This window comes from Heterodontus francisci, chromosome 38 (assembly GCF_036365525.1).
Source record: "Heterodontus francisci isolate sHetFra1 chromosome 38, sHetFra1.hap1, whole genome shotgun sequence".
NCBI lineage: Eukaryota > Metazoa > Chordata > Chondrichthyes > Heterodontiformes > Heterodontidae > Heterodontus > Heterodontus francisci.
This window is the reverse complement of record NC_090408.1, coordinates 11,502,875-11,520,730: the sequence shown is the minus strand read 5'-3', so window position 1 is coordinate 11,520,730 and position 17,856 is coordinate 11,502,875. Positions and strand designations below refer to the sequence as shown.

The 17,856-nt window shown below is 45.7% G+C and overlaps 1 protein-coding gene across 1 annotated transcript in view; it reads right to left on the bottom strand.

Annotated features, from left to right (window-relative positions):
- The window catches only part of il16 (interleukin 16), a 67,527-nt gene extending 61,324 nt beyond the window's left edge, over positions 1 to 6,203 (bottom strand). The window contains exon 1 of the mRNA XM_068017727.1: positions 6,122 to 6,203. Coding sequence (XP_067873828.1) covers positions 6,122 to 6,188 — 67 coding nt within the window. The 5' untranslated portion in view covers positions 6,189 to 6,203. The remainder of the gene's footprint in view (positions 1 to 6,121) is intronic.
- Positions 6,204 to 17,856: the final 11,653 nt, after the last annotated feature.

The following is a 17,856-nucleotide window of genomic DNA, read 5'->3' as shown; positions in this document are numbered from 1 at the left end:
TCGGTGGGCCGAAGGGCCTGTTTCAGTGTTGTATCGCTAAATAAAAATAAATAAATAAATAAAATGTGCCAAGCCTCCCTTTGCCCTCTTATGAGGCCAGATTGATGCCTAAGACAGCCATGACTGGCTCCCGTCTTTACCTGCCTGCCTTCAGCTTGTCAGTTTCTGAAGGCGTGGGTAATCTTTCTGCCCCTTTACAAAGTTAAAGTTCACCCCTTGACAAGCTTTTAATGATCTTTCAAACAGTGTTAATTGGTCTGAATGAGGAGGGCAGCAGGATTCCTGTCCTGTCCTCCCCCTGCCTTGGTGATTATTGCCAGTGCCAGGATTGGCGCCTTGAAGTTGGCATGCCACCTGGTGCCACTGTTTTCGGGGTCTCCCTCTGCCTCGGTTTCCAACTTCTGGGGGGCCCCAGAAATTCAGCACTTTGTCTCTGTCTTCACAGTGGAAGACACAAATTACATATCAGAAATAAAGGGTATCCAAGAGCCTAATAAGAGTGAGGAATTTAATTAATATCAGCAGAGAAAACGCATTAGAAACTTAAGGGACTAAAAGCCTACAAAATCCTCAGGACTTGATGGTCTAAATTCCAGGGCTGTAAAAGAGGAAGGTACAGAGATAGTGGATGCACTGGTTATGATTTTCCAAAGTTCCCTAGATTCTAGAGTGGTTCCCTTGATTTGTTCCTGGGATGAGGGGGGTCATCCTATGATGAGAGGCTGAGTAAATTGGGCCTGTACTCTCTGGAGTTTAGAAGAATGGGAGGTGATCTCATTGAAACATACAAGATTCTGAAGGGGTTTGACAGGGTAGACACTGAGAGGCTGTTTTCACCCAGCTGAGGAATCTAGAAAACAGGGACACAGCCTCAGGATAGGGGTGAACTTAGGACTGAGATCAGGAGATAGTTCTTCACTCAAAGGGTTGTGAATGTTTGGAATTGTCTACCCCAGAGGGTTCTGGATACTCCATCATTGAATGTACTCAAGGGTGAGATAGATAGCTTTTTGGTCTCTGAGGGAATAAAGGGATGGGGTGTGGGTGGAAGGTGGCAGAAGGCAGGAAAGTGGCCTTGAGGCAGAAGATCAGCCATGATCATATTGAATGGCAGAGCAGGCTCGAGGGGCCGAATGGTCTACTCCTCCTATTTCTTAGTTCTTATGTTCTTTAGGGAGGGATTTCCAGAGTTTGGGACTTAATTGGCTGAAGACATGGCTGCCAGTGGTGGAGCAAGGGAAGTGGGGGGCTTTGTAAGAGGAACGAAATGGAGAGTTCTTGGAGGGTTGTAGGATGTAGAGAGGGGCATGGAAGGATTTGAACATGAAGATGACAGTTTTCATGTGACTGCTGATTAAAGTCTGGCATAATTATTCGATAAGAAGAACTGACTTCTTCCTCTCTGTGGCCCAAGATATCATAATGATTTTGGGGGAGAGGAAGAAGCTCCTATATTGGTGTCTTTGAAGTCCAGCTTGAGAGATAGGGGCATCAGAAATCTGAAAGTCATCCATCACCATATATTTATTAAAAGTAACACTTAATCTGCATTCACATTAAAACTGTGTGAAGTGGATTCAACCTGATGTAACCCAAATCTGTGGACAGGGCTTACCCTCAGTCAGACTGATGTAGAACGAGACATCCTGGTGGAACGAGTCTTTACTCCACTCAACTTCAGTGCAGAATCAGTTCAGAACTGATTTACAGTCCAGAGATTTGACATTATTCTGACATTAATTGTCAACTCACTGTTAAGAGTCACGGGCTGAATTTTTGGCGTCCGCCAAAGTCAGGAGCGGAAGTGGAAGAAGCCCCGGAAACGCTGGCGTCGCTGGTTCGTCAATTTCAAGAAGTCATTCCCAGTGCCGGCAATAATCACCAGGGCAGCTCTCCTCTTAACTGAGGCCTATTAAAGCTGTTTAAAAGCTCATGGAGCACAGGTTACCGCGCCTTCAGACACAGATCAGTTGAAGGCAGGCAGATAAAGACTGAAGCCTGTCATGGATGCCCCATGGCATTACCCCAGCCCCATACGAGGGTCAGTGGGACAAAGGGAACTGGGCACTTGGTGCTGCACAGTTGGCAGGGAGAGTGGGCACTCAGCACCCAGGGCTCTGAACAGAGTCAGAAACTCCCTGGCATTGCAGGGGCAGAAGAGCTAGGGCAAGGCTTCCAAGCAGATTTGGGCAGCCACCTGCCCAAAAGAAGGTCCCAAATGGCAATGGGGGCACAACTGTCAGAATTTGCACCCAGTGGTGACGAGGGGCAACACCCTCCGCAGGAAGGGAAGAACCCCGGGCATCAGGAGGGCACAGGAGAGGAAAGAGGGGCAGGAAGGCAACGGAGGTCAAACCCTCAATACAGGATCTACCACCGAAGACAGAGTGACCTGGAGATGACCAAGAAGCAGTGTCATGGTAGACTGCGACTTTCCAGGCAGATTGTCAAAGAGATCTGTGACCTCGCACCTCGCAGCACTGGTCGCTATGCACTGCCAGTGGCCATCAATGTCACTATAGCCTTGAACTTCTTCGATTCTGGCTTCTTCCAAGGATCAGCTGCGGACCTTCATGGCATCTCACAAACAGCTGCACACCCCTACATCTCACAGATCACTGACGCCCTCTTTTCCAGAGCTGGACAGTACATTCATTTAATGATAGACACAGCCTCACAGGCACAGAGGGCATTGGGTTTCTCCTCCATCACTGGATTCCCCCAGATGTAGGGCATCACAGATTGCACCCATGTGGCCATCAAGACATCCAGAGACCCAGCCAGTAATATTAATCACCAGGAGGAGCTTCCACTCCCTCTGTATCCAACTGGTCTGTGATCGCAACAAGAGCTTCCTCCATGTATGTGCTTGCTTTCCTGGCAGCTGCCATGATGTCTTCATCCTCTGGCAGTCCAGGCTGCCTCAGACCTTCATTCCAAAGTGCATGGATGGATGCTAGGGGACAAGGGATATCCCTTGAGGAGATGGCTATTGACCCCTCTATGGGAGCCACAGACAGATGCACAGACATCAATCAACCCATGGCACCTGTTCAGTAGGACAACCAATGAGCTTCTGAAGATGCAATTCCAATGCCTGGACTAGTTGGGTGGTACCCTCTAATACCCTCATGAAAGGGTCTCGGTCATTGTGGTGGTCTACTGTGCTCTCCATAACATGGCTGTCCAGAGAGGCGTGGACATTGAGGTCACTGAAGCTCTGGAATAAGACAGCTCATCGGGGGAGGATCAACAACAGGAGGTGAGACAGGAGGCGGAGGGAGATAATGCTGCACAGTGAGGTGGCCTCCTCCTGCCACCCTCCAGGAAGAGGAGCTCCCTCATCTCCCTCACAGCCTCCAGTATTAGATCCAAGATCGGCATCAATGAAATGAGGGGTGCCCTTCCCCAGATGTCAGGCCGTGAGCTATCCTGTGACATCTCACTTCACTCTGGTGCTCTGGGAGGTTTTGGTACAATCAGCAGTTCTCTCCCTCAGGACAACCAGCAGTCTCAGTGATGGTAGCCGTGGGAGTGTCAATCAATCCCACAATTCATCTAACCCACCTCTATTCCTGCCCCCACTGGCTCAAGGTGGACAGGAAACCCATCACCATACCAATTAAAGGCTTCCCCACGTAAAAATCTTAACTTTAATCAGTTTCCCACTGGAGGCGGGTTTCTGATCTGGAAAAAATCCAGCTGTTTCCTGCCTCAGTGGTGAAAATTCAGCCAATCGTTTCTTTCCCCACTCTAATGTTTCCCCGCCTTTCCTGAACATGCTGGCTCATGATGGCTCACAATTCCACTTACCCATTTTCACCTCTACTACTCCACTCAAGTGGCCATTCTCCATGTGGGTAAGCTATTTGACTGTGAGGAGCACTGGAGTGAAGGTTGATCCTGTCCTCACCGTCTAACACGAGTCTCTGAATAGTGAGCAGGAACTGATCTTTCACTCCCTTTGTTGGATATTCAGGCCAATCCTGCAGTGCCTGATACCATCCAACTAAAATTAACAACCTCTGCACAGAATGGGGTTTGAACCTGGGAACTTTCTGGATGTTGCATTCACACAGCAACTGCAGCATTAGTGTGAAGTAAATTTATTTTCATCCTTCTTGACCTGTCTGTAGGTTTTGATACTATTTTCCACACCATTCTCCTCCAATGCCTCTAATCCCTTGTCTAACTGGGTGGGACTGCCCTCGCCTCAGCTGCAGGCAGAGAATCACTTTCAGTGTCTTCTCTTCATGCTAACTCTGGAGACCCCCAATATTCTAGGTCCCCTTCTATTTATCATCGACATGCTGCCCCTCAGCAACATGATCCAAAAACACAATGGGTTAAATTTTGTGCTGCCTTTGGAGGGGGGCATGGTGGTGGGGCGGGCAAACAATATGGCGGAGGTTGTCATTACTATGTCACCCGGGCCCCCTGCCATTTTGTCTGGGACAGGGAAGGCCAAGGATGGCCTTCCTGCCCCAGGCCAATTGAGGCCATGAAGTGACCAATTAATGGTCAGATGAGGCCCTCTTCTTGCCTCCACTTCAATTTAATTGAAGGTGGAAGGGCCCACCGCCATGTGGGAACGCCACCAGTTAAAGCCTGGCAGCCTCCTAACGGGTTCGGGGTCCCTCCTTTGGGGGTAATCCAGGGCCCCAGGAGGGCTGCCCCGGCAGTGATTGCCACCCTGTCCGGGAAGACACCGCCCACCCTCACCAACCCTCCCTCCTAACCATCACCAAGGCCTGCTTGAATGGTGTCAGCGACCCTGACCCCACTTACCTCTCCTGGGGTCTTCTCCAGTCTTCGTACTACAGGACCTCCCACAATACTGGTAGTGGCCGCTGCTCCCAGTGGCATTGCCGATACTGCAGAGCTGCCAGCCTTCTGATTGGCCGGCAGCTCTTGGGGGCGGGTGATCATCTCTGAAAGGAATGACGTCCCCAACAGCGGGCAGTTAATTGGATGCCCACCATTAAATAGCTACATGGGTCCAATGGTGGGCCGAGGCGAGGTCTCCCCCTGCCTTGCTGGCCCAGCGGAATAAAATCTGACCCAATGTTCAGCATCCCACCCCTCATCAGTGAAATACAGCCCTTCCCACTTCCACAGTGCAACTGAAGAACAAGTGGAGGGAGCTACGCCAGTCTGATTGAGGGATGTTTGGCCTTGCCTAGAAATGCCAAGCAGTGTGGGACCTTCCTTGGGAGCTCACACTATCGCCTCCCACTGTACTCCCCAGCAATATTCCCTCTAATTTCCCTTTGGTGTGCACAGCCCGCTTGATGCACTGCATGGCTACACATGCCCACATCTTAAAGGAACCGCTGCCTGTGCGCAGCTTGTTTGTCCCCTGCATGGCACATTCCCGATTGCTGCAATGCCCACGTAGCTTAGAAGTTTAGAACCCCTGGCCTTAAGAAGCAGCTCAAAAGGCATGACCACAGGCTTTTCTCACCAACTCCCACTTCCTGTTCCCAGATCCAAGCTGCCTCAAGCCCCGATCCACAACGCTCCCAGTGCAAGCGCAGTCATGGATGTTTCAATGCACCTCCAGTGTAATCGACAGATACAATTAGAGTTAGCAACTCTGTTTGACCATATTCCTAGAACTGTTATCACATGGCCTTTTGCCTCCAACCGACCCGCCCCTCCACTCCTGCCATTGATTGTCCGACATGTCCATTCTCGCGTTGCTCCGTCTTCTGAAGCCAATCGAAAAGTGAAAAATCTTCATTACCCGATTGGATTATCTTTGACTATCAGTCAAACAGCCATTTTTCCAATAGCTGGTATTTTTCTACCAATTTTTATAACTAGTAAACAAAAGCATTCAAAAAATGTTTTGATAACACAATATTTTAAGGCCCTTATGATTTTTCTCCTGGGTTGCTCCCAGTGATATCCTGGCAATAAGCCTAGAATTCCTGCATACTTCAGGGCAATCCTGGAGGGTTGGGAACCCCAGACACAATGGCTATAGATTTGATATGTAAAGATACTTTTCAACGTATAGATGCTTTAATCAACCCGACCAGTTTCCAATAATGCTCTTTGTTATGGCTCATGCGAGAGACCCACAGGAAGCCCAGCCGTTACTCTTGAGTTTACATACCTTCCCTCAGCCTGCCATCAGCAGCAGCTGCTCCTTCCGGGTATATCGTCCTTACAAAGATTCCCATTGGTCCATAAACACTGTCTCTTCCTCCAACCACACTAAAGCCTAGGCCCTAGAAGAATGATAGTTGTCACATTTCTCAGCCAGACAGCAGACTATGCTCATAAATGATAAATAATAATATTAGCGGTCTTCTAACACCTTGTCACATTGAAATATCTCAGAGGCGGTCCCACAATAAATTATTTTCAAGCATATTTTTATGAGGTAGAAACTGGACCTCAGTACATTTGTTTTACAGGTATAGAACAGATGCAATGAGAAACAATTTTGAGGACAAATGTCCTATGCCCCAAGGACACCTGAAAATGTCTGACCCAAAATTGGCTTCCCAAGATCGGCGTTAGGTTGGCCATCCTAAAGAGGAGTTAGGCTCCTTGCATATACCAATAAGGGGCATAATGTCTGTTTTAGGATCCTTTGGTGGGAAATTGGGCTGCCCTGAGTGCAGCAGGTGTCGGGCTTATTTTTAGGTTTTCCAGGTGTGGATGTGGCCTAGCAAGCAGCCACCGCTGAAATATTAAGTATGTTTTTATTTAATTCATGTGGCGTGAGGACAAACTGGAATGCTCCTCCTAGCTTCATGACACTCCTGATGACCACAGTCAACCTTCCTCTCCTGCTGTCCTCCACCCTCTTCCCAGCACTTACTTGAGGTCTGCTGCCAGTGAGGCAAGTGGCCTGAAATTGGTTCTCAGAGATGGGTGAGCTGCCTATGGAGGCGTGGCAAGCTCAACCCAACTACTGAATTGAGGCCTGTGGCCCAATATCAGGTTAGGCCTCATGGTAGGACTCCTGGCTGATTGCACACTGCAAATTCTAAGCCCAAAAGTAGGCCCAGACAAACTTATATTACAGGTGAGCTGAATACAAGTTTACACAGGAATGTTATCATTCACTTCATGAGGGTGTTATGAAAAGCTCATTTAAGGAACAATGTTACAAAGTATTTTCATAAGTTCCATCAGTCCTTACTTAGAAAAATAACAGCAAGCAAATCTTACCTTTCCCTGACCTTTCATCAAAACAATGTTTGAAATGACTGAGGGTGATGCACTGGAACATGAGTGGATTAAATGAGCTGAACTTAAAGATCGAATGGCTCTTGTCATCGTCTGCAGAAAAAGATCACAAATCATAAAGGGAAAATCCCATTGGCAATAAACACTAACCGGCCGCGAAACCCCTAGAGTAACTCTGCCACATCATTTTAATACCGAATTAAGAAATAAGCATTCATTAATAGAAAGCTGCTACAGAAATTGGAGCAGGTTTTCCACTTTTTCACTTGGGTGTAAATTACCACCCGGGCAAGAACAGCAACATGAATTTATACAGCACCTTTAAAGTAATGAAACATCCCAAGGCACTTCACAGGAGTGATTTCACACTGAATTTGACACCAGGTAGCACGAGGAGGTATTAGGGTAGGTGGCCAAACTCTTGGTCAAAGAGGTAGGTTTTAAGGAACATTTTTTTAAAAAGGAGAGGTAGGTTCAGGGAATTAATTCAAAAGCTAGTAGCCTAGACAGCTGAAGGCACGGCCGCTAATGTTGGAGCAAAGGAAATTGGTGTGACAGAAACCACACCTGCCAGATGGAAAAATATTAATGTTGTCATGTGGAACATTATTTGAACGCTTACTGGACATTGAGCATAACTTGTTTTAAAAGACCACAGAACAGTGGCTGAAAACATGGCTACACATTTGCATTCTAAATGACAGTTGCATGGAGAGACAATGGGAGTCTTGATTCAATTAGCCAAATGGTTTTTATCAATAGTGATGATCAAGAGACATTGAGAGTCATTGACTGTGTAAAAACCAGCATTCCACCTGCACCCCTCCTCCCCCCCTTCCCACTGAGAATGTCTGGTAAGCTTGGATAAATCCACAAACCTTGCAGGAGAGGCTGTTTCAAACAGGGAGCTAGTCACATGACTATCCTGCTGGCCAACCTGGGGCTTTTTGGATTGTGCCTGACACAGAAAAGAGGAGACTGAAATTGAACTTCAAGAAGAGAGTAACTCTCTCTCTTTCACGCAAAGTTCCAAGGACCCACAAAAGTAACTTAAGCCTCAAGACAGAAGACCAGCAAAACATCTTTGAAAGTGTGCACTGGGCCCCAACGAGAACCGCAAGACTTAACTTCAATCAATGACTTTACATCCAACCCAAAACCAGCAACTGAACTCCATCTACTACTTTAACCTTTTCCCTCCTCCCCCCCCGCCCCTTTAATTCTTTCTCCTCCTCTGTATCTATTTGCATGTGTGTTTATCGCGTATGCATGCTAGCCTGGTCGCATCGCGTATTTTTAGTAGTTTTAACTGAGTTAGAGTTTTAAGGTTAATAAACTTACACCTTTCTTGTTTAAATCTGAGAAAACCTGTCTGGTCGATTTCTTTGCAATTACCATTAGAGAACAGTGAGCAAGGACTCACTGAGGGGAAGCTAAAAACACTGTGTTTTAAAAGTTAAACCCTCTTATGGCCAAACCAGGAAAAGGCTGAGAAGGGAGCCCTAGACCCCATCCCCACCTGGTCGTAACATTGGGGAAACACAAGAGGCCAAGAAGGGGATCACAGAGATCTCGGTGGGTTGTAGGGCTGGCGAAGGTAGATAGGGAAGGGCAAGGCCATGAAGGGATTTGAACACAAGGAAAAGAATTTAAATTTGAGGCTTTGCCGAACCAGGAGCAAGTGAAGGTCAGCGAGCATCGGGGTGATGGGTGTATGGGATTTGGTGCAACTTAGGATTTGTGCAGCAGAGTATTGATGAGCTAAAATTTATGGCGGGTAGAAGGTGGGAGGCCAGCCAGGTATGAATTGAAATGGTTGGGACTACAGGTCACAAAAGCATAGATGAGGGTTGTAGCAGCAGATGGGTTGAAGCAGAGCAGTTACAGGAAATGTTATAGAGGTAGCAGTAGGTGGTCTTTGTGATGGAGAGGCTATTGTTTCGCAAGTTCAGTTCATGGTCAAATAGGATTGCGACTACATGGGGCATAGAGAATTGTGCAGGAGGACTCCACCTCTGGAAAGGAATTTGCTCAATTTCCCTCTCAGCTTTCCACCCTGACAATTATTTCCTTCTGTGCCCTAAGCTGAACAAGGCTCCCCCCATTTATTGTACATAGGGCAGTTGGTGAGGTTGCATCAAAGTGTCCCCACCTGCACCCAGCCCAGTTCATAATAGACTTGGTGGTCAGTTTATGATCTCAGTCTTGAAAGGTCCAATTGTCCCCAACCTCAGATGTCTTTTAAGGGAGAAAGTTCCAGATGTGCGCATGTGCTTCCTGATTTCACTCTCAAAATGTTAAGCTCATTCTTGATTCCCCATCAGAGGTTTCTCTGTATCAATGCTATCATATCCTTTGAACATTTTAAATACCTCTCAATCTTCTAAGTTCAAGGAAATACAAGCTAATTTTATGTAACCTGTCCTCATAATTTATATATCCTCCCCCTGAGGTCTGGTGCCAAGAACTGAACACTGTTACTCCAGATGGTGTCTGACTAATGTTCTGTACAACTGAAGCATAACTTCCTCTGCTTTGTAATCCAACCCCCTTGAGACAAATGCCAATATTCCATTAGCCTTTTGGATTGTTTTTGTAACTGTCCATTCGCTTTAGATAAATGGAACAAAATGAAAGCACTGACTTTGTTTTCTATTACACAAGTGCTCTGAGCAGTACCTCGGTAAAAATGAGGAAGAGGCTCACCAAGGTATTTAATCAGTTGTTTAATTAATGCTGCACTCAGAGTGCCAGATTGGGTTTGACTGCAGTGAGCAGCACAAAAGCACAGTTACAGCAGTAACATGGCAGCATGACAGCGGTTTCCTTGGTTGTTTAAAAAGTGCCAGTTCATCCTGAACAGCATTGTGGCCCATGTTGTGGGATCAACAACACCAATGAAGGGATCACCACCCATCGCCCGGTATGCTGATCTGCTGGATTCTGTTGTGCATGGATCCCGATACAAGTATGAATTTCATTTTACTCAGCGCAATGTGCTACACATCAAAAGAATCATTTCACAAAGGTGATATTCCCAAGGCAGTCTCTCACTCATTGAACATTGAAAGACCCCTTCATCTATTGGCTCATCATGGGATCTATGTGTGGGAATTATTTTTTTACAAAAGCCACACAGAAAAGCATTGGGTCAAATAACATCAATTACCAAAAACGGAAGGAATACCTAGTGAACGAAGGAAAGAAGTTGCAATATTGTAGCACCTAACACAACATCAGGACATCCCAAATTGCCAATACTTTTAAAGTGTTCTGTATTGTAGCCAGTTGGAGCACAGCAAAGAAGATAAATGGCCAGATAATCTGGTTTTAGATGTTGATTGAGGGATAAACATCGGCCGGGACTCTCCTACCCCTTCTTTGAATAATGCTGTGGGATCTTTTATGTCCACCTGAGAGAACGGATGGGGCTTTGGTTTGCTGTCTCATTGAAAAATGGCACCTCCAACAGTGCAGCTGTCACACTGGAGTGTCAACCTGGATTTTGTGCTCAAGTCTCTGGAGTGTCTGACTCTGAGACAACAGTGCTACCAACTGAGCCATGGCTGACAGCAATTAAATAATTTAGATGTTGCATTAAATTAAGAACAAAACATGCACTTAATAAAACATTGCTGCCATACAATCTGTCTTAATGACATTCAGTCTGTGGTTAAGTGAATTGTTTGCCACGCTTCCTGTGGAACATCTTACATTGGCACCTCCGGGAGCTTCCAGCTGTTGAGAGAGAGACTTCCTGTTGTCACAAAGGAAATGTGTTGGAGGATTTCTACCGAGTCCTTGTTTCGTAGCAACCAGAGAATCAACATTTCTGTCCAACCAGTAGGAATTTACTCCTGCCAAAAATACACGTCGTAAGTCTTTGGAAGACAGAGGATGATCTTATTTTAGCAACAGGTTGGACCCATAGGGCCCACAGCCCAGTACGTCTGGAGAGATATACGAGCATCGACTGGATTTGTATTTAGAGCTGTACAACTATGTGACGTTGGGTTTGAGCATTCTGTTTTATACAGAGCAGTTTATGAATTCCATTATCCATAGACTACCAGTGTTAACAGGACTGTGAGTCCCTTATTAGTGTACACTTAGCCCTTCATAGAGTAGAAACACTATGGATAGATCTTAATTTTGTGCAGTAATGTAAATTGGCAATACCAAGTCAGCAGCTCTTTCACATTTTTACATCTCTCCTTGTTTTTAATTCCACTTTTATTCCTACTGCCAGAGCTTTATAAATCACTGGCTAAGCCTCAGCTGGAGTATTGTGGACAATTCTCGGCACCACACTTCAGGTAGCAAGGAGATTTACCAGGATGTCACCAGGGATGAGGGACTTCAGTTATAAGGAGGGGTTGGAAAGGTTAGGGCTGTTCTCCTTGGAGCAGAGAAGGCTAAGAGGTGACCTGATGAGGGATTTTGATAGAGTAGAGAAAGAAAACTATTCCTTCAGGGGCGTGGTTCATAACCAAAGGTCATAAATTCAAAATCATTGGCCAAAGATCTAGACGGGAAATGAAGAGGTTTTTTTTCACTCAGAGAATTGTCGGGGTCTGGAACACTCTACCTGCAAAGGTGCTTAAAGTTGATTCCATAAACAATTTTAAAATGAGTTGGACGGGTTCTGAGGATGAAGAACTCACAGGTTTAGAGACAAAAAGTGGAGATAAGGGTCTAAGCATAACTGTTCCTTCCAAGAGCCAGTGTAGCACGAAAGGCCATCTCCTGTGCTGCACGTTTCTATGATTCAATGACTTCAATAGTGAGTGGCTGTCAATCCACTACTGACCATTTTACACTTGCACAAAGTCATGATCTAACCCTCCATGTGAAGCAATCACTGAAGAGAAATGGCAACCGATAGTTCCATTAAAAGTAGCAGTATTCATTTATGATCAATCATCATCCTTCTATATTATATTGTTTTCTAAGTCTCCTTTACAGAAAATTTGGATGCAAATATATAAATTTGTGAAATATATCTTGATTATGGCACCAAGTGCAATTGAATATGAACTAATAGAAGAAGTTCCACTGCGAGGGGCATAGATGCAGTGAGTGAGAAACATTTCTTATTAGGACAATTACACCAAGCCATTTCAATCCAAATCATTTTGTGCCTTCTTTTCTCACCATTTGACATTTACCTGTAGAATTACATCGAGTCCTTCGGCATGAAAATGCAGTCTGTGGACAAGGGGATTTAATGAATCTTCCTTTATCTAGCTCCACTCCAACTATCGCTTCTGTTTTGTATTCCTACAGGAAATCAAAAACATGAGTATAAAAGCATTCAACATTAGGGGCCTTAACATTCACCAGAAACTGAACTGGACCAGCCATATAAATACTGTGGCAACAAGAGCAGGTCAGAGGCTGGGAATTCTGTGGCGAGTAACTCACCTCCTGATTTCCAAAGCCTGTCCACCATCTACAAAGCCCAAGTCAGGAGTGTGATGGAATACTCTGCACTTGCCTGGATGAGTGCAGCTCCAATAACACTCAAGACACTCGACACCATCCAGGACAAAGCAGCCCGCTTGATTGGCAATCCATCCACCACCTTCAACATTCACTCAACCACTGGCACACAGTGGCAGCAGTGTGTACCATCTACAACAGGCACTGCAGCAACTCACCAAGATCCATTGACAGCACCTTCCAAACTTATGACCTCTACCACCCAGAAGCACTAGGGCAGCAGATGCATGGGAACACCACTTAATGCAAGTTCCCCTCCAAGCAACACACCATCCTGGCTTGGAACTATATCACTATTCCTTTACCGTCGCTGGGTCAAATACCTGGAATTTCCTCCCTAACAATGCTCTGGGTGTACCTACACTACAAGGACTGCAGCAGTTCAAGAATGTGCATCACCACACCCTTCTCAAGCACAAGATACACCTCGCCTGATGAACACCCACGCAGTATACACTTCCCCAATATGCACATGCCCATTGTAAACTCTGCCCCTTCTACACCTGCCCATTCTACACCACATCCCCTCCCCCACCCGAAGTACACGGGGTGTACAACAGGCAGGTGTAGAATGGCCAGGTGTATAATGGTGGGGATGTGATGGGCAGGTATATAAAGAGCAGCCCATCCTCCAAAGTGGAATGTCACTCCCAAGAGCTTCTGATTGCACCCGTAATACATCCATAAGGAGCAGTTAGACAGAGGCATCACCTTAGTGCACGCCTGTGACATGGTCTCCTCACAGGTTTCTTGTTTAAGTGAAGCCTCCTGATTTTCATCTGGAGTTGAGTCTGGGACTGGGCTACATTTCTTCGGTGATTCGTCCTCTTTGCGTTCTGTACATTGCTGAAAGTGCAGAAGCAGCAGTAAGCACTGGAACTTAGAGCCAAACGGTTGTAACCTGTGTTGGTTTATAGTTCGAGGAACATCAAGCTTGTTGACCTTACAGCTAAGACATTTAGAACATAAAGCAAAATACTGGAAATCTGAAATAAAACAGAAAATGCTGGAAACACTCAATATGGAATAGGATTCTGTACACCTATTATAAAATGGTACCAGCACCATAGAAAAGGAACAAGGTAGATTCATGGGTGTACAATCGGTGGTTAGCTAATATAGTTTTGATGAGAGTTAAAAAGCCCAGGCCATACTCACTTGAACAGAGAAGGGTGAGGGGAAATCTAATAGAAACTCAAAGTTTTGGTAAATGATGGAAGGTTATTTCTGCGGGTTGGTGAACTAGTAACAATGGGGAATAAATTTAGGACCAACAATAAAAACATAAAGGTTGATTGAAGCACTGGAAACTGGACCAATGACCCCTGCCAACATTTAATTCAATTGCTCCCACACAGCTCAAACATCCATTTAGTACTAATGTTAGTGGTGTTTATTATATATGGGGATGACTGTATCTATCTTTCATTTTAAGCCAAAAAGGGAGCTGTACAGATGGAGGGAATTTAATTTAGATTAGGTTGAGTTAGCCTGACTGCCAAGTGAGACTCATGGTCATTGCAAACATTGACAGATGAAGTTAAATCCAGCTTCAGGTCCCACAGCTGATAGCAAATTGCTCTACGCTGCTGAAACGCATATTTAAACATCTCCCAGTGTGCAGAGTTGCCTCACTGATGGGCTTTACTGTGGTGAAGCTCTCTCATCCCCCCACAGCCCGATCTTAATCCCCTGACACCCAGCGATTTATCATCAACTGTACTGCAAACTGACTCCCACCCACATGGTAGATTAACTTGGACAGAATTGTATCCGGTCTGAAATGTTTTTTCTCACAGCTGGGTCACTGGAATGACCAGGAGCTCAGTCGAAGGGTTGACTCATTTTTAAATAAATAAAGGAAGGGAATTTGGAAAACAACAACCAAAGCTTTCCATTCAGAGGAAAGAGACTTCTGTTTTAATCATTTTGTCTTCCCTGAGAGGGCAACATAGAAAATAATCCAGCTGATAAAGAAGTCCTGTACCCAAAGGAGAAATAAGTGTAGCTAAAAGAATACCAATCTGAGAGAAGAGTGTACAAAACCTCTGAAATTATTCAGAATTGTCCAGAATATCCGATTCTAACTCGTTCGCCCACCATCCCTCGGCTCTCTGGCCTACATTGGCTCCTAGTCCTGCCACGACTCAAATTAAAAATTCTCATCCATGCTTTCAAATCCCTCACCCCTCCTTATATCTGTAACTTCTCCAGCCCTACAACCCATTGAGATCTACTTGTTCCTCCAATTCTAGCCTCTGTGCATTCCCCACTTCCTTTATCCCACCATTGGTGGACGTACCTTCAGTCATTTAGGCCAGAAGCTCTGAATTCCCTACCTAAATTTTGCATTGAGGAAGAGGATGACGTGGACAGAGAAGGATGGAAACACAAGAGAGTGCGTCATCACGCACACAACACCTGACCTGCAGCTGTCCGTACCACAGGGTCTACAGTACATGGAGAGCCTATCTGCGTTTTCCCGACGGTAGTATCTAAGAAGGTTTTTTCCCTTATGTCATGCTAGGCCCCCACCTGCCAAGAATGAGGCACATTAATTTCGTCATGAACATTGCTTTTAAACTGAAGGAGAAAGGACCCTGATGGAAAGCACAGCAGAACAAGCTGTGGCTTTAACTGCAGTAAGAGTCAGACCCAGGAAGTCTACTGCTGCAAGTGCAGGAAAATTTAATAGGATTCCTGAAGGTTATCAGGATTTTGTGTCTGAAGGGAGAGTAACCCCATATCCCTCGAGTGGGGCAGGAAAGCCCATAGTAATCCTTAGGGACACAGGGGCCACTGGATCCCTTTTACTGAGAAAAGGCCTGACCTTTCCCTCAGAGAGTGCAGTGAACATGAGAATGGTGGTGATTGGTATTGGAGGGCAGTGTATGTGTGTACCTTTACACAGGGTGCACTTGGAGTGTGACCTAGTTTCGGGACCAGTGACCATAGGGATTGTCCCAAGTTTGCCCATGGATGGGGTTGACCTGCTCCTCGGTAATGATCTGGCAGAGACAAAGGTAGTAGCTTCCCCAGTAGTGAAAGAGAGAGTGCCAGAGGACAGAGAAACAGGGCAGTGGCAGGAGACGGTCCCCTGCAGTTTCCCTGCATGTGTAGTGAATGAGGCCATGATCAAACTAGCTCCCCCAGAGGAGACTGAACTGGCACTGCAGACAAATGAACGTGTGGTCTGTCTGTCTGAGACTTTCTTTGGAAAGTTAGAGGACTCAGGGAATGAATTAAATTAATCTTCCCTAGCTGAGGCTCAACGAGAGTTAGCATGGGCTGCCCAGTCTGAAAGTGAAGCAGAGGGAGCCCCTGACTGCTACTATTTAAAGAATGAGGTACTGATGAGGAAATGGAGTTCTCCTCACAGACCTGAGAGCAAGAAGTGGACAGTGGTTCAACAGTTAGTGGTGCTGCAGAGGTACCGGGGAGAAATATTAAGAATGGCCCATGAGATTACAGTGGCTGTGCATGTCAGTATACAAGAAAGCAATGCCCACGTAAGACAGCAGTTTGAGTGGCCAAAACTCCACAAATATGTGATGGAGTATTGTAGGAGTTGCCACATGTGCCAGGTTGAGGGGAAACCCCAACCTACAGTAACATCTGCACCCCTGAGTCCTGTATCAGTGTTTGGAGGATCCTCCAGCAGAGGGCTGGTGAACTGTAAGGGAGGCCCGCCAAAAACAAAAGGGGACAGGCAGGCACAAGGCTGGCAAAAGTTTAGAAAGGGAAGGGGAAAAAGTGACTAAGAGGGCAGGTTAAAGGAAGTTTGGGAGGAATCCCAGATGAAAACCCTTACTGTCCAGGCAGCCAATCCCGAAAAATGTGAAAAGTTAAATCGTACATCCTCCTACATAAATGCAGACACTAGAAGCACCCCACCAGAGTTGCATACAGCATTTACAGGAATCTGCAGAGACAAAGAAAGACCTCTCGGGGGGCAGAGAAACTGTGAGGGTGATGCTTCACCTGGTCGAAGTGCCACAGGGGAGTGCATTAGAGTCTGCACAAATACCTGCAGGCTGGAGGGTCCCAGAGGACAAAGGAGAGATTAGCAAAGAATCCTCCCCCGCGGTCAGAAGAAGGAAAACCATCCATCCCCCTAAGGTCAAAAGCCTTTGCATGATGGAGAGTTCAGGATAGACCCGCCCACTACTGACTCTCCTGCAAACAAAATTACCTCAGCGGGAACAAAGACACTAGGCAGCCATGGAAATAGGCAAATGGAAAAGTAACGTCCCCAAAAAAGAACCACATGTTTATTGACACTCTTATCGACACTTTTAATGAAATGCACCTTTTCTCAAATTGAATTTCATTCCACTGGGTGTGGAGGTGTCATGCTAGGCCCCCGCCTGCCAAGAATGAGGCACATTAATTTTGTCATGAACATTAATTTTAAACTGTTACTGGAGTGAAGAAAGGACTTGGTAAACAGATCAACTGTAGCTGGAAGAGACATTTGCAGATTAACAGATGGTGATTGGAAGGACAAAGGACCATTCCCTCACACATTCAACCCACAATGGACTTTGATCACCACTTATTCTGTGTAAAATGAGCATTCCAGAGACTGTTGTAATCCAAGACCTGGTCAGAGCAATTAGTCACTTGACAAACCTACTTGGCAACCTGGGTTTTTCTGAATTATACAAACAGTTTGAACTCAGAGAAAGTGTCTGTTTGCTCCTGGACTGAGAAGATCTCTCCTGTCTGCTCCCATATCTTTCTCACAAGTCTCTGAATCTACTGAAGACACATGAACCCCAAGAGAGAAAAGCCTCCTACAGCGAAGAATACTGGGCCCCAATGAAAAGCAAAATCTACCTACCATCAAGGACTCTACAGTCAGCTCGAAGAAGCGTTACAAAAACTCTTCAGATATTGCCTCAAACTTTTCCACTTTATTTTTCTTCTGCTCTTTTCTGTCTCTATTTGCATGTGTGTATCGCATATGCATGTTAGTATGGGTGCGTTGTGTATTTGTAGGTGTCAACTGAATTAGAGTTTAAGTTTAATAAATTTCAACTTTTCTTCTTTAAACCTAGGAAAGCCTGTTTGTGCTGGTTTCTTTGCTTTATAATTGGAAAGTGGTGAACAAGAATTCACCAAGGAGGAGCTAAAAATGCGGTGTTT